General features: G+C 39.3%; 1 protein-coding gene across 1 annotated transcript in view; it reads left to right on the top strand.

Annotated features, from left to right (window-relative positions):
- The window catches only part of LOC120518814 (deubiquitinase DESI2), a 139,181-nt gene that overhangs the window by 95,896 nt on the left and 17,352 nt on the right, over positions 1-25,933 (top strand). Inside the window, exons 2-4 of the mRNA XM_039741798.1 lie at positions 5,798-5,870; positions 19,677-19,770; positions 25,055-25,196. Of these exons, the coding sequence (XP_039597732.1) occupies positions 5,798-5,870; positions 19,677-19,770; positions 25,055-25,196 (309 nt within the window). The remainder of the gene's footprint in view (positions 1-5,797; positions 5,871-19,676; positions 19,771-25,054; positions 25,197-25,933) is intronic.

Genomic DNA, 25,933 nt, shown 5'->3' with positions numbered 1-25,933 from the left:
TCTATCTATCTATCTATCTATCTATCTATCTATCTATCTATCTATCTATCTATCTATCTATCTATTGTGGTCCCTGGCCGGGATGCCCAGGAGGACCCGAGGAGGGCTTGTGCCTCCTCCAGACCACGAGGGGGCGTCCGCCCAGGTTATGTTGGGGGCCTCGGGTAAAGGGCTTGGAAGCCCAGCCCTGTAGGGACCCGTGGCCACCGCCAGGCGGCACCCCAGTGCCTAAATATCCCATGTGGTACCCGGCCGGGTCGCCCAGGAGGACCGGAGGAGGGCTTGTGCCTCCTCCAGACCACGAGGGGGCGTCCGTCCTGGTTATGTTGAGGGCCTAGGGTGAAGGGCTTGGAAGCCCAGCCCTGTAGGGACCCGTGGCCACCGCCAGGCGGCGCCCCAGTGCCTGAATATCCCAGGAGCCTAGCACTTCCGCCACACCAGGAAGTGCTGGGGGGAAGACGACAGGGGACACCCGGACGGCTTCCGGATGCACAGCTGGCACTTCCGCCACACTAGGATTCCACTACAGAGGAATGCCGGGAAGAAGCTGGAGCCCATCCGGGTTCCTATTTAAGGGGCTGCCTCCCTCCAGTCATGGGCAGAAGTCGGGTGGAAGAGGACAGAGCTGGAGGGAGGACTAGAGGCGGCCAGAAGAAAGGCACAGAGACTGAGAGGCCTGGACATTGGGGGATCGGTGCTGGAGGCACTGGGGAGTGCACGTGACTATATTAACTTGTAAATATTGTAAATAAAAGTGTGTTGGGTGAGATTACGATGTCCGTCTGTGTGTGTCTGGGCCAGCGTCCACACTATCTGTCTATCTGTCTATCTGTTTATCTGTTTATCTGTTTATCTGTCTATCTAGTGGAATTAAATGGAAAGCAGCTGACAAAGAGCTATAGCAGTAGACGAGAGCTTTCTCCAATCTAGCTGCACATCTCACCAGCTCCTCTTGTATTTGGGAAGCTCAGATACCAAAGTGGAATTATTAAAGTCACCCAAGATAATAATTGTGGAATTGGGCAGCAAATACTTGATTGGCTAAAAGCTGCATTGCAACTGTGCCAATTGATTGAGGGGGCATGCGAACACCAATGAAGTGTCAGAAATTCCGCATGAGGTGAGCAGCTTCTTCTGTGCACCACAAAGTGTTAACAAGGAAACAGACTCGTAACCTCTGGTCGACTCTATAAAGGTCAGTCACTTGGTGTCCTAACAAAGGCTTAGTTTGAGTTACATAGCAGTAAAGTGACCAACAGATGCACTATTGCAAGCTCTGGCGATGTTATACTTCAGCTGGTGTTGCTCCCCTGGCTAGGATTCAATCCCTTTTTTTAATTCCTTTTTCATTATTTTTGTGTCATTTATTTACATTAATGCTACTTCTGTTAATTATCTGCTGTGTTATGTCCTTGTGTTTTGTGGGTGATTCCCCCCCAAGAGGTGAGGCCACCTGCCCATCACTGGCCTCAGCCATATCGCGTTAGAGACAACCCCCAATTCCTTGCAGTTCATTCTGAATGCGTTTTTGGTGAGTTCATGTTATATTTCAGTGCTTAGCTTTTTTGATTCATTGGATTTTTTTTTTTACTTTTTGTTCTGTTCTTGACCACTCTTTGGATTTTGTATTGGGACTTTATTCCCCCTTGGACTGTCTTTGCCTTTTCAGGCAATTCCTTATGGCCTTTTGTGTTTGATGGTGGTTTCCCTATCTAGTGGACATTTTTTAGAACTCTTTGTGACTTGCATGCTTGGGAACTCTTGAGATTCATTAACACTTTAAGCTCCTGTTCTAAAATTAAATTTCTTTGTCGTCCACTGGATTATCATTCCCAATTGTGCTTTAGTCTGTTGAATTGAGAGCTCTTTTTATCAAGTTGAGTTTCTCATTTTAATCCAGCAAGCAGTACTGTGTTTGCACAGCTATGACTCACATTGGCCACCTTCATTCCTTCAGTTTCTAATTGTGGAACTATTTAACTAATCAATCCTAAAACACTACATTTTAAATTACGTGGCTGGGTGTCTTTTATTTTCCATTTATCTTGACAAAAATGATTTACATTAGCATTGCTTACCTATAAACCGACTGTTATTTCTGACTGTTTCCTATTATTGGCTCCATCTTCTGTCTTTTCCCATCATGGTTAAATAAATTCTGACAGTAACATTTGCATTAGCAGTTTAACCCTAATTTAAAGCTAAGCGTAGAAGCATACAAAGATACTTAGACTACAGACTAAGTGGAGCCGTTTTGTGATCAAATGTTGAAAGTACAAGCTTATAGCTTGCCTGTACTGATTATAGCGTTCCAGCAGGATGAACAGAGAATTGATGGTCAGTGAGACACATTTAGATATGTGTTCACTAAGGTTTTATAACTTTATTTGGCTTTTTTCACATTTATTTTATTGTTGCTTATTTAGTGTTTTTAACTTTGCTTTATTAGTGCTGTCATTTTTAATATATTTTTGCTATTATCACTTTACCATTTTGGTTCACACTATTTTGATTTCCGGTTTGAGTGAACGCCGGCGAGACTGGTCGCTGCTGCTTGCCGGTTATGGCTATGGTTATGGCTGGTGATTTTGCTGGTGATATTGCCGTTATTGCTGACATCTCTGCATGATTGTGCACTAGCTTTAGCCTAACCCCGTTTCAAAAATTACCTGGTTTGTTCTCAGGACGCCTCAGCTGTTTGTGACCTCGCCTACAATGTGGACTGGTAGGATATTTACCTGGTTTATGTTTGTTTGGTCTGTTTAACCGAGACATGGCAACAACCTCAAGACTTTTCTCAACTTAGTGATTCCACCCCACGTGATTTGTTTACATTTGTCAACCCCTTGCCTCTGGCCAGGGAGGATGTATCGCAATAATTTATCATGAGAAGTGGAAAGTCTTGCCATTGTCTGCTCCTGCTGTTAGCTCTTTTGAATTCACTGTGTGCCAATTGTTTGGGCCTATTCCTACCATCATTGCAACTGTCTACCACCCTCCTAAATCAAACAATGATTTTTTGAATGATCTTGCTAGCTTTCTTACCCATTTATCTACAATTACTTCAAACATAATTCTGTTGGGGGATTTTAATATTAGTTATTAAAATTAGTTGGACTGATTTTTGTCGGTTGATAGCTTTGCTCGATGTTTTCCCCTCTCCTCATTCTTGGTATATATATATATATATACACTGCTCACAAAAATTAAAGGAACACTTTAAAGAAACACATTAGATACATCAGATCATGTGGCAGGCTAGTCCATTTTTTCAAAAACTTAATTTCTGCTACTCAAAATGCTTTTCAGTATCTTTTGTCCCCCACGAGCTTGTATGCATGCTTGACAACGTCGGGGCATGCTCCTAATGAGACGACGGATGGTGTCTTATGGCATTTTCTCCCAGATCTGTATGAGGGCACCCCTGAGCTGTTGTACAGTCTGGGGAGCAACCTGGCAGCGCCTAATGGACCGAAACATAATGTCCCACAGATGTTCTATTGGGTTTAAGTCAGGGGATCGTGAAGGCAATTCAATTGTTTCAATTCCTTCATCCTCCAGGTACTGCCTGCATACTCTTGCCACATGAGGCCGGGCATTGTAGTGTATTATGAGGAAACCTGGACCTACTGCACCAGCGTAGGGTCTGACAATGGGTTCAAGGATTTCATCTCGATACCTTATGGCAGTCAAAGCACCATTTCCTACGCAGTAGATGTCTGTGCGTCCCTCCATGGATATGCCTCCCCAGACCATCACTGACCCACCACCAAACCTGTCATGTTGAACGACGTTGCAGGCAGCATATCATTCTCCTTGTCTTCTCCAGACTTTTTCACGTCTATCACAGCTGCTCAGGGTGAACCTACTCTCGTCTGTAAAAAGTACAGGGCGCCAGTGGCAGACTTGCCAATTCTGGTGTTCTTGAGCAAATGCCAGTCGAGCTCCATGGTGCTGGGCAGTGAGCACAGGGCCCACTACAGGACGTTGGGCCCTCAGGCCATCTTCATGAAGTCTGTTCCTGATTGTTTGGGTAGAGACATTCACACCAGTGGCCCTCTGGAGGTCATTCTGTAGGGCACGAGCAGTGCTCAGCCTGTTCCGCCTTGCACAAAGGAGCAGGTATCGGTCCTGCTGATGGGTTGAGGACCTTCTACGGCCCTGTCCAGCTCTCCGAGAATAACAGCCAGTCTCCTGAAATCTCCTCCATGTTCTGGAGATTGTGCTGGGAGACACATTAAACCTTCTTGCTGCAGCACGTGTGGATGTGCCATCCTGGAGAAGTTGGACAACCTGTGCAACTTCTGTAGGGTTAATGAATCGCCTCATACTGCCAGTAGAGATGATTACTCAAGCCAAAACTAGCACGAGTGGAAAACCAGCCAAAAAAGATCAAGAGGGAGAAACTTGAAATGACCTCCACATGTAAAACCAGTCCTGTTTTGAGGGTTTTCTAATTGTTGCCACTTTAGTGCACCTGTCGTTAAGTCCATGAACACCAATACAGCTGAAAGTGATTAACAATGACCTCAGCTGCTTAACCAACCAGAAAATTATCAGACCGGTTTAATTGCTTTCATGCTTTCATGCCAGGCCCAATAAAAAAAGTGTTCCTTTAATTTTTGTGAGCAGTATATATATATATATATATATATATATATATATATATATATATATATATATATATATATATATATATATATATATATATATATATATATATATATATATATATATATAAATTTTCCACATAAGAGAAGAGTTTTTTTTTCTTCATAAATTTTAAAAACATCTCGCCTGTTCTTGCACATTACTATACCAGTAGGGTATTCATTTCTCATCACACTGAACTTGACAAAGATTTAACCGTAATTGCATAGAACTCCATTGCCTGAGTCATTCTCAGCGTTGCCCTTGGAACCCCTGCAGATTTTTTTTTCTCTATCCTTCTGGATTTTTTTTTTGTTTTTTTTCTGTCCTCCCTGGCCATCGGACCTTACTTTATTCTTTGTTAATTAGTATTGCCAAATTTTTATATATTTTTTTGTTTTTGTCTTTCACTGACCGAAATCATTTGTATGAAAATGTGCTAAAGAAATAAATGTTATTGTTTTTTGAAAATGTTTTCACAGTAAAACAAAAAGCAACAAGAAAGTAGTGTGTTATCATCAACAAGTGACAAAATGAAGGACAACGATAAAAAAAATATTTAGAAGGAAATTTAACGACTAAAGTGGACCCCCCTCCCATGGATTTAGCATGCTGGGTTCACATTCTGTACCCGGTTATTTTCTTTGTGTTTTTTGTTTCATGCCAGCATGGGTTCTCTGTTAAAGTTAATTGATGATTCAAAGTCTGTCACTTACGGGAAAGAATTTACGGGATTTCTTTTCTTTTCAGCTTTGGACCACACCCTCTGGTTTAATAGCTTTAAAAAGACCACATAAATAGGAAGTGAGCATCACTTGAATAACCAACAGTGGAGCATGATAATCTTCTGAGCCATTCATTATAAATTGTCAGCTTGTCACTTTGCACCTTTAATCTTCCGTCTCTCTAAGCTAATTAGTTTATTTTCCCAAGGGGAGCCCTAACCCTTTGGTGTTTCCTTGGTCTATTGCATGAATAAGTGGGTACTGCAATTAACTGCTGCTCTCACCAAGGTTGTTTCTTTATGTTGATCCAGTGTCTCCAGGATAGATTCCATCCCCCTGGTACCCAAAATTGATTTATGTGGTTTGGGAATATTATTATGAAACATTTCTTTAAAAAAAAACTCTATTTTTTCCCCCTACAGTATTGGATAAATGAATACACCTCAACTCTGGGTATCGGAGTCTTCCACTCCGGCATTGAAATCTATGGGCGAGGTAGGAACCCTTCTTTTGTTTCTTCAACTGTTTGAAGTCTTACAGAAGTTAACAATGAGCAGAATTCCTGTATACAGTATGCTGTAGAATGTTTGTCTTTGTTTCACTTAACCCAGTTTTTATTCTAATAGAGCATAGGTGGTGATACATTATCATTATCATCAAGGGTCAAAACAACCTTTGCAGCTTGGTGTCGCTTCTCAGTGTAAGAACTGCACATTATTCCCTTATTTGTGTTAAGTTTTTCTCCATTCACTTCAGTTTCCTTCTTCTATTTTAAACTTGTGCCAGTGGGTTGATTTAGCAGATCAGATTGACCTGATAAGAGCTAATGTTACTTACCAAAATTAGCCATCAAGCCATGGAATAAAAGAAAAGCCCAGCTGTTGAGAGATGCAGACACAGTGGCATTTGAGATGGGCAAATGGGAGGCAGGTAAAATGGAGGGGTGACAATACATCGTTGATATAAGAGAGAGAATGCAGAGAGTATCATGCTATGAAAATGTGCCCCAACAAAGGAGAGGACAACGATGCAGGGTGCCCTTTCTGACCCCTGCTAAAGTTTTAAAGTGGATGTCACCAGTCCTGACCATATTGCTGTGTATCTGAGATATGACTGAATGTCACATATGGAAGTACTGCAGGGTGTACATGTAAATCAAGGTGAATAATGTTTCATTCCCTGTATTAACTTGTCCACCAATATTAAAAAGAACACTTTCACACAACAAAACAGACTTCCATCTTAGGAATTCCTACTTAATTGTAGTTACGGTTTATGTAAACAAGAGCATATAAGGAGGAATGCTTTAGTTAAACAGCACAGGGTACACAGAGATGTATCCTCAAGCAACCAGAGCAGAGGGCAGGATGGGGGGAGAGATAGATGTTATGATTCATAGCATTTTATAAATGAAAGAAAGAAAAATTACTCTTCTTTTTATTTTCTTGCTGAGAGGTGTATTTGTCAGAAGTCACTTTTTATTATTTGCTTCATTGCTGCCATACCATATCACCATTTAGTTTTGCTGTAAACACCCCCATTAAGTGGTGTCGTAGTCAAGATGTGACGGTTCATGCTTGGAACATCTGCGATGTTATGACACAAAAGCGACAGTATATAAAGGCATTGTCAAAGAATTAACACCATCCAAGCTTGTTGATATAAACAAACAAGATCCTGTGTGATGTAGATGTGTGAGGTGTAGGCGCTTCATGTTCCTGAACATATCGGCAAACCTCTCGATGGGGAACAGCAGCAATTTCACATTGGATGTTTTCCTTCAAATCTTCCACAGTGCAAGGCTTGTTTCTTGTAGACTTTTCCTTTGAGCAGACCCCAAAAGAAGAAGTCTGGTGGTGTCAGATCCCTTTGAAATGATCCGGTTGCCAAAGAAGGACTCGATTTCTCCCATGCTCCTTGTTGATGTGTAACACATGGCTCCATCTTGCTGGAAGTAACCTTCCGTTAACTCACGATTGTCGAGTTGATTCTGACAATGCTTAAACGAATTGGTGACCCAATAGGTTCACACCATGAAGACACGCTGCTCAGTACTGTACACCACCATTCTGATGAAGTGACTGAGTGAAGGTGTATGGGTGGTATGCACTCAGACGTTGCAAATGGAGGTTAAACGTTGTGACGGCTGTCTGGCGCCTACCTCATCGCTCCAACACAGGGGCATCCCAGCTGAGGAGCACATTGAATGTTGTTTCTTTCAGATAACTTCATCCTAGCGAGAGATTTTAAAGAATATTCGGGGCCTCTTTCAAGTGAATCTATTTGTACAATTAAATTCTTATTCACATGTATCCTCAGAACAGTTGATAAAAATACTTTTAAAAAATGATACAATAAATACATTTAAAAAGCTGTAGACTTCATGGATTCTTGTTGTTCTCCTATCTGTGTGTCTTAATTTGGGTAACACATTAGTGTGCAACTGCGATTCAGACATTCAGCATGGAAAGCATGCATGCAGTCAGTTTCCGGAAACTGTGCAGATCCGCTCTCTGTGACTACAGACTATTCACAACTTAAAATGCAGTGTGTACGTGACATTGGTGATGAAATAGCCAGTCTCCATTAGGTGGTACCCTTGTATGTACTGTAAGCCAGTAGAGCTAGTCAGAATGGCTGCTTTTTGAAGTGGTATTGATTGATATAGTTTTGCTCTGAAATAAGGAGAACAGGCACTTCATGGGGTTGGTAGCTGCAGAACTATCGGGTCACAGAGCCAAGGTTGCTACAGGTGAAATGATTCTGAGTTTACTTCTCTAATATAAAGGAAGAGACAGAGCGTAGAGTTGTGTGCCTGTGCATACTTTTGTTTAAGCCCTGTGTGAACTTTAAAACAGAAGGATTTATTATTATTTTTTACTGACATTTTAAGGAACACTTGCTCATCATTATTTATCGATCATTTACATGGGTGCACTCGGACTACACAATGAATTCATGCAGACGGCCTGTTAATACTGTGCCCCTGGTCCTGGGTCCCTATAACGGTTAAGGTTGGACTTCAAACCATGAGGTTGTGGGTTCAAATCCCACTACTGACGCTGAGGGCCTGTAAGCAAGTCACTTCACCTGCATGTGCACCACTTTAAAAAAAATAAACGAAATGTAACCAATTGTATGTCAAATGCTGCAAGTCTCCTTGGATAAAATTGCCAGCCAAATAAGTAACTAATGATGAGGATGGTGTAATAATAATATGATAACATATGTACTCTAAAAAAAATAACACTTTAGATGCCAATTGTTGTGCTTAAGACAGGTTAAAACTAGTATAGATAAAATCTTCAAAGGTCCGGTCAAAATTCAGAAACTGATTGGCCTGCTAGCCTGGGGGAGTACAGGTGAGCTGAGAGGAAAGGTGTCATGAGTGAACACATTTGTTAATTTATTTCTCAGTTTAAGAATTGTTCCCATGGCTGGATTATTTATGGATCTAGTGATCCTGGTGTAATGTTATTTTACTTTCATTCTATAAATGCGTTAAAATACTTTTTAAATTGTTAAATGTATTTCTTTGTTATTTATCATTTTTACCAGAACAGCATCTTGGTTTCACGCTGTTACTGTCATTTTGTTATTGGGTTGCAAGGCCGTGAAGGCTGCACTATCATTACGTAATAATTTGTGATGCTACTTAAACCCCTCTTCAGGAAGTGCTGTCATCCAGCGTTTATTAAGAAGACTACACCAAATCTTTCCAGCTTTATAAGTCTGTTTTGTTTTTGTTCTTGAGTGTCCTTGAATTTTGTCTTTCAATTGGCGTATTGGGCTTCTCTCTGATTGATCTCCCAGTGATGACTCCTTGCTTTGTTTCTCTACGCCATGCTCTTTTATTCGGTTCCTAATGCTTTACCACTTTTTGTCTCTGTCTTCACTATAATTAGAGCATAAGGCCATTAACAGTTGAGCCAAAAGGTTAGCCTGAAGTTGAAATGATAGGATGAGTTTATAAACTTGTTGAAGAAGGCTAGGTTTTTAGAAATAAAAACATGGGCTGTAATGGGGGCTGAATCTACCTGATCGGAGTCACGCCTAAACAGGACTAGAGTGAAGCAGGGCCTATTGCTGCAGGAAGTGCATCAAGGAGGCGGGATTAACATAAAGACAGGGTAACACAGTGTCTTTCTCTGCTAATTTCCATCCTGAAGAGAAACACTCTTGTGGTGGCCATATTTGGAGAGGCCATGCTGCCTACCATTCCATCCAAGGGCAATACCAGATCACATCAGAACAAAGCCCAAGCCGGACCTGCAAATAATAAAACAGATAGCCACCTGGTAGCCTATTATCAGGTTGTGTTATTTCAAGCAACCCATTTGTACAAGTTTGCCTATATTTTGGGTATGTTATCTATAATATATCTCTCTGTATATAAAATCCAATGTCTGTCTGTATGTCTGTCCGCTTTTCACAAGAGAACTAGATTGGTTTTTTTTCTATAATTTAGTAGAACATTCCAGTTGATTTTGCGACTTCTTTCATCGCGCTAAGTATCATACTTCACTTGCGGTACTGATTTATTTGCGTGAATCCGAGAGAGACAGAGCGGGCCGAAAGGAGGGAGCGGGGCCCTCCTCACTCACACGTCAGCCTCGGGGTGTATCTCACTTCCACTTAGCTAGTGAACGAGAGAACTACTTAACAGATTTAGATCAGGTTTTTTTTCTATAATTCGCTTGAACATTCTGGTTGATTTTGTGACTTTTCCCATCGTGCTAAGAATCATAGTTCCCTTGTAGGAGTGATATATTCACACTAATCCGAGACAGAGGCTGCGGGCTGAGGGGATGAGGAAGTATGAGGAGTGGGGAACCGGGCAGGGCCCTCCTCACTGTCCTGTTTCACTACTACGTGGGCGGAGCTGTGGGGCATGGCTAGTTATTAATAAATTTATAACATTCTCATCTGCCTATTCTGATACTCAAGTTTGATTCCTCAGGCCATAGATATGAAAGGTTGTGTATCACATGAGGCCTATAGCAGAGATTTGGTGATGCTTTGGTCAGGTCTACGTAATAAGGAGCACAAAGGGGAGAACAGGGTCACCCTAGGACTGACATAACAGTTCCATTACTTGGCATCAGCATCCCAGTTTTCACATGTTCAGAAACACGTGTTGTCACACATGTCCATGGCAATATATCTTTGAACTTTCAGTCCATTTGGTCCAACTTTTGAGCTGCTTGGCAATGTCAGATATGTGGTGACCATATGATAAAGAGGGGCATTGGTGTTTAAAAGATGCCTGCTTTGCTCAGGCATATATAAGGACTATAATCTCTTTCACTACCTTATGTAGCAGAACACACTATTCTCAAGCCCGTCTAATCCAATTCAAGGCTGCAGAAGACTGGAGACTATCCCAGCAGCACTGGGTACAAGGCAGCAACCAACCCTTGAATGATCCATTTATCCACAGGACCACTGGGTCAATTCAGAATTCATAATCAGCATTAACAAAGAAATGCACAGACAAATGCACCAGGCACAGAAACTGAATCCACGATTCTGGATCTGTGCTGCCACCATCTCCCACCTTGCTTTATGCAATGCACTGAATTCTAGTTTTGTTCCTGTTTTTATCTACCATTTACATAATGAATTTTACTTTTTTTTGTCTCAAGTTACTTTTTATAGGTATGTGCTACAGCATGTTTTTCTGAAGTCCGCCCCCATCTTGAATTAAAGTCTCCCTTAGCATCCAACCTCTGCCTGCTTCGTGACAACAAGTTTGCAAGCTCCTTTCTGTGTTTTTTGTTGTCTTTTCTACCCACTAACCTTCATTAGGCCATCGCTCTTCCTGTTGTTGCTGTAATTGAGCACATCCTACAATTTTACAGTCTGCCACTCTCACCCCATCAAGCACCTTATAACCTCTCATCCTCTTGAAATGCTTTATGTCAATGGAGAAGTCAGAAATAGCACAGAAATTGATAGTCTCTAGCTGGAAATTGGTCTGACATAATGACTGGTTTGGAGAAGCCCTTCTCTGAAACTAAACTTACTCTATGTACGTCTTCTTGCTTTGCTTCAGGCGATCCGTCCTAGTCTTTTGATTTTACTGAATTGTATATGAGTAGCTAGTGGTATGTACTGCTGCTTGATTGCTACAAAGTCCTGGTCAGTTCATAAATATCAGACACTAGTCTCCCACTATCAGTTAAAACCTCTCATTTGAGAAGGGTAAATAAATAGAAGAAGCAGAAACAATACAATACGATGGCCAGTACAATGACATCTGCACAGTGGAACAGTTCTGTCTATTTCAACACCAGCACTGAGTGTCAGAATTGGTTATCTGCTCTTTTAGGTCATTCACTATCCTTAAAAGAACTGCTTGTCGCTTGTGACTTTACAGGCTTTTCATTTTTATAGGATGCCCTGCAGCTGGCTTTAAATTGGCATGATGGAATGTCAGTGCTGTTACAAAGCCCTACCTTCTAAATCTTTGAAATGGCATGGTGGTCTTTGTTTCCATTGTGGTTGTCCAAGTAATGAATAAAGTACATCAGCAGGGGTCTTTAGCACTTTGTTGTCAGGTGGCACAGCAGAATGTTGAATGTTGGTTGTCAAATGGCACAGCAAAGAGGTTAAGTACTGCTCTGTCATGTGGTGCACCACAGGTGTTAAACACTGCACTTCTGTATGGTGGTCTGCCATTTATAAGCAATTACCTGAGCCTCCTTGTTTGGAGCTGCAGAACAGAACTGAAGTGAATTGACGCTGCAAATGGCATTGCAAGTCCAGATCTCAGTTTTGGCTGTCAAAGCAACTCCTCAAATGAAGCAAGCAGGTTCATTGCAGACCTCAGTGGCACTCTGCTCTTTGCTACATTGAACATTTGGTCTTCTTTTCATCCTACTGGTGACACCAATTTAGCACTGGCACTCAATTTTTGCTCTTTACAAGGCTCTTTCCTTTGGCTTGCAATCATTAAAAGGAATGCTTGTTGTTGCCTCACTAGTTGGACTTTGCAGGCTTATTGTTTTTATAGGCTGGTCTTCAGCTGACTTTCTAGCAGCTCATTTACATGATGGAATGCCATGTCATTCAATGAGTAATTCATCCCAGGCTGATGAAAGGTGTCACCACCATTACACCATGTTATAAAATTCCATCTTTGAGGATTTACCTGTATATTTACCTTATATAGTTGCATATAAGTCTGGTCTTGAATCCTGAAAAATCTATCATAAAATCATACCCTGACTTATACGCCCGTTCAAAAATACAACACTTAGATTTATTTTATTTTTTTTACATTTTTTTGCTTTCTCTAATCTCACACCAGTTTGTCAAATGCATCAAATTTTGTTGCAGCAGCACAGTTACCAATTTCTTTCACCACTTCAACGACATTTAATTTAAAACTAGCTTCATATTCTATTCTGATTGAATGCTCCATCATAGATAAGGGATGCTCTTACGATAAAGGTGTATGAGGGTGTGAGATATAAAAAACACAAAACATTGCAAACGTCACTTCGGAATAGTTCGGGTATTACCATGTAGTCAAATAGGCACATAACATACAAAACGAAAGTCAGTGTGCTCCGTGGTTACTCTCTCAGGTTAGCATATCATAATCTCTTGTACCAATAGCGTGAATTTTCTGCATTTGACTTACATCGACATACAACCGACATTATAAAATACCAGAAATTATACAGTCAAATCAAGTCCTGACCTATCCATGTGAAAACTTAAACGCGAGTATATACTGTAGATCTTAGGAAGAATACTTGAGAGTTTCAGTTAGGACCAGAGTAAATGTACTGTTTAAGTATTACTTACAAAAATGTCTGATGCATTTTACACAAACCAGCCTATTTTTAAACTGCTTTAAATCTTTATAAAGGGCTCAGCCATGTGCAAATAAAATACAACCTCATGCATTTAATCTACAGCCCTCTCCAAAATGGTAACCTAATCAAATAAAAGCTAGCTATTGCCTTCTGGTCCACACACTAAGAAATTCAGTTATCTTTTTCACTTAGTACAGGCAATATTACTACTATTTATAATTTTAATTAATATTAATAATATTAATAAAAATAATGTTTCTCAGATGGGGGTCTATAACTCTGTTCCTAGGGCCTGGTGTATAAACGATGCATACGCACAAAAATGTTGTCCATGCTCACGTCCAGAAGTATAAAAATTAAACTTGGTGTAAAGCCATGCACATTATCACAGCAGCCTCGTGTCATGTGTATGCACGTTTCTACTCAGTTTTGTAAACAGGAGACACCCAGCGTCAAAGCAGTGCTTCTGTTTCTGTGGTCTGCTTTTCTTTTTTAGATTCACATTTATGATGTGGGTTTTATCAAAAACACTGCAATTAATTGCGTATTGTATACAAATTTAAGGCACTTGATTGTAACCATTCTGTAACAATGTAATGATGCACGGAATGGTCAATCTATTCCAACTGCCATGGCTTCTTTAGTGTTGTTAGTAGACATCACAAATGGAAGAATTAGAAGAGAGTGCATATTTATAGATGAGGGTGACTGGCTTCTAAGGCAATTTTTGATTTCCAAGAGCTATCTTCTTGGAGCTGTGTGTTGTTAGAATACTAGAATTTATACTTGATATTATTTCTATGATGAAATGCATTAAAGTATATATATTACATTTTACAGATAAATTGTTAACTTCATTTAATTAATCAATACTGTTAATAATTAAACATGTGGGGGCACTGTGGCACAGTGGTAGCTATGAGCTGGCGCCTCGTCTAGGGATTGTTTTGGCCTTGCACTCTATGCTTGCTGGGACTGCCATGATCCTGGATGGAATAATTTAACATGTATAACAAAAAATTTTCAATGTTCCTTAAAAGTTTTGAAGAATCAGCATTCTAAACCTACAGCTGGTTTTACATTTATTACAGACACTTATTGTGTGGCGATTGATTACGTGCAGAAAGAATACAGAAGGACATAAATTGGGGGTTGCTACGTTTGACAGACACAGTACTGCTGTAATAAATGATTCCATCCAGAGTTGGGTGCGTCACAGTGGGCATCTTGCAGGAGGCAGGAACAATCCCTGGACAGGGCAACATTTTTTGTTACAGATTACTCTGTAAAATGTTATATACGTACTTTAATGCATTTGATCATGAAAATTATATCAAGTATACATCTTAGTATTCTAAAATGTTCAGACAGTTATAATATCATGAATGTAATGTATTTTTTGTGGTGACCACTGCCTGCACGCTCCTGCCGGAGTAAGGAAATCCCGTTTAATAGGCACGACTGGTTTGGGGAACACATAGAATAGGAAGCATTTAACATGCTACTTTAGTTATGATTGGATTTGAATAGCTCAAATAGATTAAACATCGATTTTAAGATGAAGTTTATGACATTCTACTTTAATGACAAAATAAACTATGAGATTAAAGTAGAAATTTTTAGATCAAAGTCTACTTTTTGACTTTAATCTCGACATAGACATTTTTTTTCTTCTCTGTGTCCCTATTTTTTTCTTCTTTGTGGCCCTAATACGCTTCCTTATGACAGTCAGACCCTTGCCTTTTCACTTCAATTTTGATATCTAACTACATTCTAAGTTTTGTTCCATTATTTTTGTCTCCTTCACTTTGATTTTTTTTTTTTTTTGCCCCTCTGCTGTTCACTCCTGTTTCTTTTCAATCTTCCGGTATTGACCTGGCATTGTTCTAACTACAATAATCATCTTGTTTATTACCTTGTGGTCTTTTCTTGTCACTACAGCATTTCCTGGGGATTCTGTCTCATAACATACTGAGGAATCATTAGTGACCTTAAGATAATAAATGTGTTGACAGGAATTATGTGTCTCAGTGAAAAGCAGGCTGATATTAAGGAGCAATTTAAAGGTTTCACTGACACCCTGCACCGTGCTCTCATTGAAAGTACAGGTTTGAAAATAAAACCAAAAGTCTTCCAATTAGAAGCTCTGTCTGTAATTGTTGTGGGTCTGAATTGAAAGTCTACTTCCAGTGCTTGTCTGGGTTTTACCGGAGACTTCTGGAAGGGATGGGATCTCTCATCCTGGAGAAGAATTGACTTAAGTTAATTTTAGTTTTTTTGTTGTTATCCACCTTAATAAAAAGATAAGTGCCTGTGTGTTTGGTCTTGTGTGTGTTTTGTTTGTTTAATATGCTGTTATTTATTCATTTTTCTGTATTGCTAGGTTTTTATGTAACGTTTTTCATTATCAACTCTGTCACCATTATGTGGCGCCCAAGGAGATAGATCCCCCTGTCGATGCAGCTGGGGGACTGCAAGCAGGTATTTAAGGGAAGCCTGAACTTCTCACTTCAACTTTGGCCTTGTTTGGTTTGGTTTGCTGTATTGTGATTTTTTGTTTATAGATTTTCTGGCCTTGAATCACTGTGTGTCATCTGCAGACATTTTCCAATGACACAGCCATAGTTTGGTGTATTAGTGATAGGCAGGAGAATAAATACAGGGCCCAAGTGATGAATTTTGTTGAATGATACAAACTACTTTTGGATCAGCGCTAAAATTTTGATTTTAGTATCGATACCAGCTTTTGGAGCTCAGAACTGGTATTGAAACAGTATCAAAGCAAATCACAGATAACACCCCCACTACCTCTCACTCCAGCCTCCTCAGTGTGCCACACAATCACCTACTTCTGTTTTGCACCCAGTAAACATGTACCTACCAGCCTTGCTGCAACAGTTCCTGTTTAAATTCTCCTGTAGAGTCTTCATCATGTTGAAAAGTGGAGGAAGATGGAATTGTTCTCAGTGGAGTCACCATCGTGCCAGAGAGTGAAAGAATGAGGAGCTGTGCACAAGGTCTTTCAAAATTACTATTTACAGTGATCCCTCGCTATATCGCGCTTCGACTTTCACGGCTTCACTCTATCACGGATTTTAAATGTAAGCATATCTAAATATATATCACAGATTTTTCGCTGGTTCGCGGATTTCTGCAGACAATGGGTCTTTTAATTTATGGTACATGCTTCCTCAGTTTGTTTGCCCAGTTGATTTCATACAAGGGACGCTATTGGCGGATGGCTTAGAAGCTACCCAATCAGAGCATGTATTATGTATTAACTAAAACTCCTCAATGATATGCGATATGCTTCCTGCGCGGTGCTTGATTGTTTGCTTTTCTCTGTCTCTCTCACTTTCTCTGACATTCTCTGCGCCTGACGGAGGGGGTGTGAGCAGAGGGCTGTTTGCACAGAGGCTGTTTGCCTAGAGGATACGGACGCTCCTCTAAAAAATGGCACTTTATCGTGGTGCTTTGGCATACTTAAAAGCCCAAAAGCACGTATTGATTTTTTGATTGTTTTCTTTTCTCTCTCTCTCTCTCTGACATTCTCTGCTCCTGACACGCATTCCTTTGAATAGAAAATATGTTTGCATTCTTTTAATTGTGAGAAAGAACTGTCATCTCTGTCTTGTCATGGAGCACAGTTTAAACTTTTGACTAAAGGATGTTATTTCATGTCTAGAGGGCTCTAATAATGTTAACAGTGTGGGAGAGTTTATAAGGGCTTAAAATATATAAAAATAATCATACAAACATATAGTTTCTACTTCGTGGATTTTCATCTATCGCGGGGGGTTCTGGAACGCAACCCCCGCGATCGAGGAGGGATTACTGTACTTCTGGTACCGATAATATTGAACTACTTGTTCCACACTATTTCAAAAATTGGGTAGAATAGGTGGAGAAGAATGTCATGAGTGATTTGTGACAGATGAGTATGGTTTCATGCCAAGAAGTAGCTCCACAGATGCAATGTTTGCTCTGATGGTGTTGATGGAGAAGTATAAAGAATGCCAGAAGGAGTTCCATTGCGTTTTTGTGAACCTGGATAAAGCATATGACAGGGTGCCTGAAGAGGAGTTATGGTATTGTATGAGGAAATTGGGAGTGGCAGAGAAGTACGTAAGAGTGGTACAGGATATGTACGAGGGAAGTGTGACCGAAGTGAGGTCTGTAGTAGGAGTGAAGGATGCATTCACTGTGGAGGTGGGATTACATCATGAACTGGCTCTGAGCCCTTTCTTATTTGCAATGGTAATGGACTGATTGACAGATGAGATTAGACAGTAGTCCCCATGGACTTTGATGTTTGATGATCTGTAGTGATAGTAAGAAGCAGGTTGAAGAGATCCTGGAGAGGTGAAGATATGCTCTAGAGAGGATAGGAGTGAAGGTCAGTAGGAACAAGACAGAATACATGTGTGTAAATGAGAGGGAGGTCAGTGGAATGGTGAGTATTCAAGGAGTAGAGTTGGCGAAGGTGGAGGAGTTTAAATACTTGGGATCAACACTACAGAGTAAGAGGAATTGTGGATGAGAGATGAACAAGAGAGTGCAGGCAGGGTGGAATGGGTGGAGAAGAGTGTCAGGAGTAATTTGTGACAAACGAGTATCAGCAAGAGTGAAAGGGAAGGTCTACAGGATGGTAGTGAGACCAGTTATGTTGTATGGGTTGGAGACGGTGGCACTGACCAGAAAGCAGGAGACAGAGCTGGAGGTGGCAGAGTTAAAGATGCTAAGATATGCATTGGGTGTGACGAGGATGGACAGGATTAGAAAATAGTACATTTGAGGCTCAGCTCAGGTTGGATGGTTGGGAGACAAAGTCAGAGAGGCGAGATTGCGTTGGTTTGGACATGTGCAGAGGAGAGATGCTGAGTATATTGTAAAAAGGATGCTAAAGACAGCGCTCCCAGACTAGATGAAAGAGGAAGACCTAAAAGAAGGTTCATGGATTTGATGATAGGGGACATGCAGATGACAGGTGTGACAAAGCAAAATGCAGAAGACAGTAAGACAATCGAAAAAGATGTTCTGCTGTGGTAACCCATAAAGGGAGCAGCCAAAAGAAGAATAATTTTTTCATTATCTGTATTCTGTACAACCTTAGTGCAAACTGAACAACCTGAAACTCAATGTCAGTAAGACAAAGGAGATAATTATAGCTTTTGGAACGGTCAACACCACTCTGCCCCCGGTTCTTATTAATTGAGAAGATGTGGAGATGGTGACAGCATACAAGTTCAGTAGACTACCACCACAGAAGCCATCCAGATACAAGGGTCAAAGCTGCCCTTATTTCCTGCTGCAGAAGAGATCATTTAGTGTATGCAGGTCACTGTTGCATGTTTTCTACCAGTCTTTAGTGGCCTGTGTAATGGTCTATGTTGTAGTATGCTGGGGAAATTGCATTAGTGCAGGTGATGTCAACAGACTAAACAAACTTATCAGAAGGGTAATTCAGTTCCTCCAGTGAAAATGGTCTCGAGTACGTGGGAGCCATTATGCTTAATCATGAAATTAGCTGTTTTTCTTTGAATGAAAATAACAACATTATAAACTTTTTGTGTTTTTCTGGTAATTTGAAGAATATTAAGAAGAATGTACAAAGTACTCTGTCATTTTGTTTATATATGAGGTACGATCAAAAAAGTTTCCACACTTTTATATTTTCATTGGAAATGGTGAAGGTGGGAGGAGTAGTGATTGGGCCTTCAAAAGTTGGTACAACACTGGGAAAATTGCATTGCAAACAAAGGTGACTATGTGGTAAAGTGATGTCACTTATTTTTGGAATTCTTAATAAATGGAGTTAAAAAAGTGCAGAAACTTTTTGAACATCCCTCATACTACTTTAGAAAGTGAACCTTCTGCAGCTTTGCTTCACCATACAGAAAACGTCTTCCATTCACAAGCTGTGGGATTCACTTCCATTTACACCATTCTCTTTGTCTAATCTATTATTGTAAGATCAATCATTAAGCAATAATAATAAATTGCTTTTTGATCTTGCAATCAGTTCTAATTTGTGCAGAAAATAAAGATTTTTTGACTAAAGAGTCTCACGCAGATATTGAGTGTGTTTTTTATTCTATTTAACAGTTAATCATGCTGATTTTAAAGTACAGCAATGTCTAAAATATATACTGATAATCTGTCATGAATAGAAGCTTTCATTTAATTTTGACAGTTTTGATTAATAAGTACATTATGTGTAGAATAGTCTTGTGAAAGACACAGATGAGCAGCATGCTTTCTTTTTTATGTTGCCCATTACCATTTTTGTGAATGATGATGACCACAATATTACAGTAAGCTTTCATTTTGAGGACCATGTAAACATCTGACTAATACCTGACATGGATAATTACAGATTACTTGGAGTTCTCTATTAATATTAATGAACACAATGTTCCTTACAAGTCTGGAAAGAACATAACAGTTCCAATCACAAATATGCTTTCTTTTCCAGAGTTTGCCTATGGAGGGCACCCTTATCCTTTCAGTGGAATCTTTGAAATCACTCCAGGAAATGCAGCTGAGCTCGGGGAGACCTTCAAATTCAAGTAGGTGGGAAAGAAAGGCATATTCGACTTACAAGAGTCTATTCCATGAATTCTGGTGCCATAGTTTCTCTGTCAAGTGTAAATAAATGTAACTAAGTATAACTAAAAATTACAAAGCTTTTCTTAGGAGCTTGTTTTTTTATTCTTTTACTACCTGGCCATCCATTTAAATAACTCAGATGGAGTGGCCCAAGTATTTTTCAGAGTCTCACAACTCGGAAGCACAGCTGAAATTCACAATACGCTCCATTCTGTGCTTTTATTGAATAGCTTTGGAAAATTTTTGTATATGTAAATAGAGCATGAGAAATATTGGACTGCTATCTAGTGTAAGTTCCTCTTAATAGAAATAATTCAATCCTTTCAAAATAACTGTTATGAGGATGGTGAGAAAAATGAGTGCCCACTGGGAAAAATTAAAGTAGTAAGACGAGGAGATGATACAGTAAAACCAGAAGCAGGCAAAAGTCACAAGACAGGCAAGGGTCTGAAATACATGAACAACCAAACATGAACGATCATCAAAGCAAAAAGGCATTACAAAGTACAACAAAAAGATTCAAAAATAAAATATATAAAAAATTTTTTAAGTTAAACAATTTTATTTACTTTAGTTATACATGCACTAAAAAAAAAAACTTAACTGAGTCAAACAATTTTTTAAACTTGTTTAACATGGTGTGGAATTGCGATTTTGTTTTATTTATACCTATTTATTTATGATGAAAGTAGCTATTCTATTACTTGATTGAATTAACTAATTTATGCGCACCCACAATTTTATTTATCACATATAACCACAAAAATATGTGGTTAAAGAAAAATGCATTTTTTGCTTTTTAGTGCATTTCTCTCTATTATATAAAAAAATCCTGAGACAAGACGAGATTTTTTCAAGTCCCACGAGAAGAGACTTTTGACATCAAATTTTTTCAAGTCACGCCCTCCTCTCAACCATATTCAACCACGCACACAGTCCTCTCACCTCTCATTCGTGTGAATGCTTTTGACAGATATAGTTCCTGCTCTTTTGGCTCATAAATGTTTACGTTTTCCTCACTTTAAGTTCTCAATTAAAGAAGACGTATTATGTCCAAATCTTATTGATGAATTTCATCCTGAAGGAATATCAATAAAAGAAACGAATACACAGGCAGTCCTAGCACTGAGAAACAATGAAGTCAAACAAATTAACACCAAAAATGTCAATCGGTTACACGGCAAATTAGTTAAATGCATATCAATAGACTTTGATGAACCAGTTGGTGGTGATCGTGTGGAAGATGAAAACATCAATTTACAATATCCCGAAGAATATCTACAACCATTAACATTGTCCGGTCTTCCATTACCCGAATTACTGTAGGAAGAAGGATGTATCCAAGAAGGTAATGTAGTACATCTTCCCCAAATAACATTAGGCAACAAAGGAGATCTTTACATGCCATTTGTATTAAAACATTAACAGTTTCTTATTAGAATAGCTTTTGCAAAGACAATTAACAAATCACAGAGACAAACATTCGAAAAAGTCATTTTATTTATTAGAGAGAAAGAAACAAAATTCATTCACGGGCAGTTATACGATGCATTGTCACAATGTAAGTCCAAACACAGACTCAAAATTCAATGCGATATTGACGAAAATTTAATTCAAAAAATTGTTTTTACTGAAGTTTTACAGTAAAAGTGTAAGTTTATATATATTTAATTTTTTACTTTTTAGTCTTTGAGTATTTTGCAAATAATTTTTCTTTAATCATTTTTCATGAACAGGACGTTTCTTTAAAAGTGTTGCATAATATATCTTCTTTGCTGAATTATTTGAATACTAAAAATAATTATATTTTGGTCTATTTTTCTGTACAGGCTCTTATGAGATTAACGTTCAGATGCTATGAAAAGAAAATATCGATGACAGAACATTAAGAGTAAACAAGTAAAGTCGGCACACATATTTAGCCATTCCCCTCACTGGAAGAGGCAAGTGGGGGCAATCCGATGTGTCTCTCACTTGTATGCTCCTATATCTCACTATATTCTCTCTCCGTCATTGCTGTGTGTGTGTGTTAATTGGAATCGCGTAACCATTATGGTGAAATTTGTTACATAATTGCATCGGTTTTGACGGATTGTTATATTGTCATCGATGCTGAACACCTATACAGAATTTGAAGAAATTTGCTTTGCCAAAAGTGGGACTACAATCAGTTGCAAGATTTGACCCAGACAAACAAACAGACAGAGGAGTCAAGTTAAATAAAATCTTGTAAAAACTAAATGATCTTGTCACTGTCTTGGGTTAATTACACCTTATTTTACCAGCAAGATCCAAACCTAGGATACCTAAAAATGTGCTTTGTTGTGTTAGGGTCCTTGGGTGACCCTATTCCCCTTTATAATCTCTATTGTGTAGACCTTAACAGAATGCCCCCAAATCCCATACTCTTACAACACTGTCCTTGTTAACTGCTATTGTAGTTCAACATTTCCCTCTTTCTTTTATATCAGTAACACCAGACAATTAGACAGAGTACAGAACAGGCAGGAGAAAAAGGTTACATATTTATCATCAATAAATCATATCTATTATCATAGATAAGCCAACTCCCAACTTCATCCCAGTTCTTGTTTCAGCATGATTCGGTCTCATTCCATCCTTTTTCCTTTTCCTTTTAACTCCATCATCTGTTTTCCTCCCGGCTAGCTAGCCTGGCCAGTAAACACCTGCTTTAGAATTTCAGCATGAAAGGTCTTATCTGATAAATGGACTAGCTTAAACAATAATAAAAAATAATTCAAATTTTGGGGCTTTTTGCATTGTCATTTCAATGTGTCCTGTGATATACACAACAGGTGATGCCTATGCATTCCTGGATCATAATAGCAATTCCATGCAATGTTGTTTGTGACTCCCGGTATGAGAACCTTGATTGGAGCCTCTGGCCCCCCGACCAACCTTGTCCAGCTCCTGCCATTCTTCTCTAATCTTCTCAATGTTTTACCCATGACAAGCGTTTCACAAGGCAGACCTCATGTTTTCTCACCGTTAGCCCATGGCGCCCTGAAACACCCCATCTGCCTGGTTCTAGCCAGCCATGCAACGAGCCCAGCAGCACAGCAAATCTTTAAGTGATTACTTTTCAGATCATGTACAACTAACCTTAGTGTGTCCTTTGTTTTTCTCGTAGATGCTTTTATCTTTACTATATTATGTGTCTGATCAATACATGCGTAAGATACAGGACACAAACAGTACATGTGCATAATCCATCCCCATATCAGCTTCTTCTTCAAGTACGCCTTAAATTAGGTTTTGACCTAATTTTGACTTTGATTGTCAATTCCTTCTTGTCCTTTCGATAATTGATTGAAACGGTTTAATTTTTCCACTCTTCTATTTGTGTCTATGTCTTTGTTTTATTTTATTATTTTTTATTATTATTTTTGTAAACCAATCACAATAATCCTTGGTCACCGTGTCTGTGACAAACACAAAATGATTTGGCTGGTCCAGAAACGTAAGATAGAAGGGTTTTTTTTAGTTTGAGAGGTGCAATAGGCCGTGTGAATTCGGTTAAATTTCTTCATAGTTGCTGGTTCAAATCCTGTAAATGCCCAAGGTGACTCTACTCCGTTGGGCCCTTGAGCAAGGCCCTTAACCTGCAATTGCTCCGTTCTGGGTGTGACGTTAATCTGCATGTAGCTCCTCCAACCTGCAGGGAAAAACCTGGGGGTTGGTGGCAGAACTGACACTTCAGCTACCATAAAAAACCTGACACTAGTTCCATTCCATCTGAACTAGTGTGGTGCTGAGGTGTCACCCATTGCATTGAGCTGGTTTGTCATGCGGTAGGTGAGGCAATGCGCTGTATCAGTGTCTTCTCCTAACCTCTCTGTCACTCTCTCTCTCCAAGTATTAGAGGGGTGTTTTTTAATTGATGGAGACAAAATTATTTTCACCTGTCACAATATTGGTTGAGCTCCAGAAAGGCCGTCTAATTAAGAGCATATATGGAAAAAGAAACCAATCATTTTGATACTGATACTGAAGATAATTTTTAGTCAGTTATACGTGCAAGGAGAAACTGAGAAATGTGAAGGATTGTGATTTAAGATGCATAAGAGAACAAAAATAATGTTCTTTTGTGGCCCAATTGATAGAACTGTAGCATTTGCTTAAATGTGTGATATTGAGAAATTGTTTTAGGGCTTTAGTGGATAGGAAAAGGTATTTAAACATAGGGCAGGGTGAACAGTGAAGGAGAGAGCATTACTACAGTGTTATCATTCATGCTCGGGCAGATGGACTAACCAGGAAGCTGCAGCAGCTCTTCAGCTGAAATCTGGAATTTCAAAGCAAGTGGAGATGTGAGCTGAAAGTAATGGGATTATCAAGAAGAGAAGAGAAGCAGCCATAATCACCCATCCATTCTTTAACCATCAGACACATGGGGAGCAGTGGCTTTCCTAAATGCATTAGCCCCAAGAAAGAAACTATCTGGGCGCCAGTCCAATGCATGCAATCCTTATATTTAAACACACTGACTTATAGGGAGTGAATATAAAGTCTCAAATTAACTTAACAGAAAAAAAAATCTGAAAATGAATGGGGTGTTTTAAAATTTAAAAACAAAATAATATCCGATCAACACCTAAACACTGTGCAATTTCATACAAAAACAGCAAGCATCATGATTCTGGGATGCTGGCTATAGAGGCAGAGTTTCAAAGAAAAAGCCCTATCTGATGTTGGCACATAAAAAGAAAAGGTTAAAATGTGAAAAAGTACACAGACATTGGATGGAAGATGACTGGAAAAGCATATGATGTTTGGCATCGTGAAATCTATTGCAGTCAACACTGCTGTGTATTTAGTGAAGAGGCCAACTGAGGACCTTTCAGGTGTTTGTTTCTTATGCTACACTCTCAGATGTCCTTCTCCTCTTATGCAGTTGTCCATCAAGGCCTTTATATTCCTACAGTTTTCGTTTTCTCTCAAGACAATAACAAATACCTTTGTGTGAAATCTTCAGTTTCTTGGCAATTTTTCACATGCAATGACATCTTTCTTGAGTAAGCCATTTGATTTTGGCCATTTTTGGGCCCAGACAACACAACATAAATAAGTCTGCAGAAAGTGAAGGGCCAGAGTACTTTCTGAATTCACTGTGTAGTATACACACAACATCCAATGATTATGAAACGTTATCATTTGTTGAAACCACTTCATTTATGGTCCCTCCAGAAAGTAAAGACTCCATGCTGTCTCATTTTTTTGTAGAGAGGCCATTGCACTCGGAACAACAGACTTCACAGAGGAGGACATTGAGAAGATCATGGAGGAACTGGGGAAGGAGTTTAAAGGCAACGCCTATCACCTAATGCATAAGAACTGCAATCACTTTTCTTCATCTTTGGCTGAGGTGAGTTTGAATAGAATTAGTAGGATTTCTTTGGCCAGCACAGAACTTTAGTTGAATATGACAGCTTCTAGTTTTAAACTTTTTAACTGAAGAACTAGATCAACTCTCAAAAATACCCAAACTTTTTTTTTACTTTAGATCTGGCTGTGGGCCAACGAAATACATAATTTTTGTCTCAGTTTGTCTATTTTCTATTTTCTAAACTTGTATTTTCACAATTTACTGGGTGGATAAAGCCTATCTGATCAACAGTAAGCTCTTCTGAAATGGCAATGCAGACCCAGATTCACTAGCACATGGCTAATGTAGAATCACCAATTAATCAGTTATGTCCGTCTGTGGAATGAAGGAAGAAAACCAAAACCCATGGGAAAATCACAAAGGCACAAGGGAATATGGGAACTCCCTATAGACAGTGAGTGGGCAGGGATTTGAACCAATGTTACATTTTGAAAAATGACATTGTGTATTGTTGGACAGATCATCACATTCAAAGGCAAGAAAGTTAGCAAAACAAATTGTAACAAAATGCGCTTGTCCATGCTGTCAACTTGGAGTCATTTTCATTCATTCAGAAATGGTGATCACACTGCAAAAGGTGTAGATCAAGTGCTGAGTGAAGTCTGTGCTAACAGCAGCAAATGTGAAAGAAGATGCTGTCTGATTCATGTACTTATTTGGCTGATGCCTTTATCTAAGGTGACTTAAAACATTTAGGACACAACTGGTTACACTAC

The sequence above is a fragment of the Polypterus senegalus genome, chromosome 18 (assembly GCF_016835505.1).
Source record: "Polypterus senegalus isolate Bchr_013 chromosome 18, ASM1683550v1, whole genome shotgun sequence".
Taxonomy (NCBI): Eukaryota; Metazoa; Chordata; class Cladistia; order Polypteriformes; family Polypteridae; genus Polypterus; species Polypterus senegalus.
This window is presented reverse-complemented; position numbering and strand designations above follow the sequence as displayed.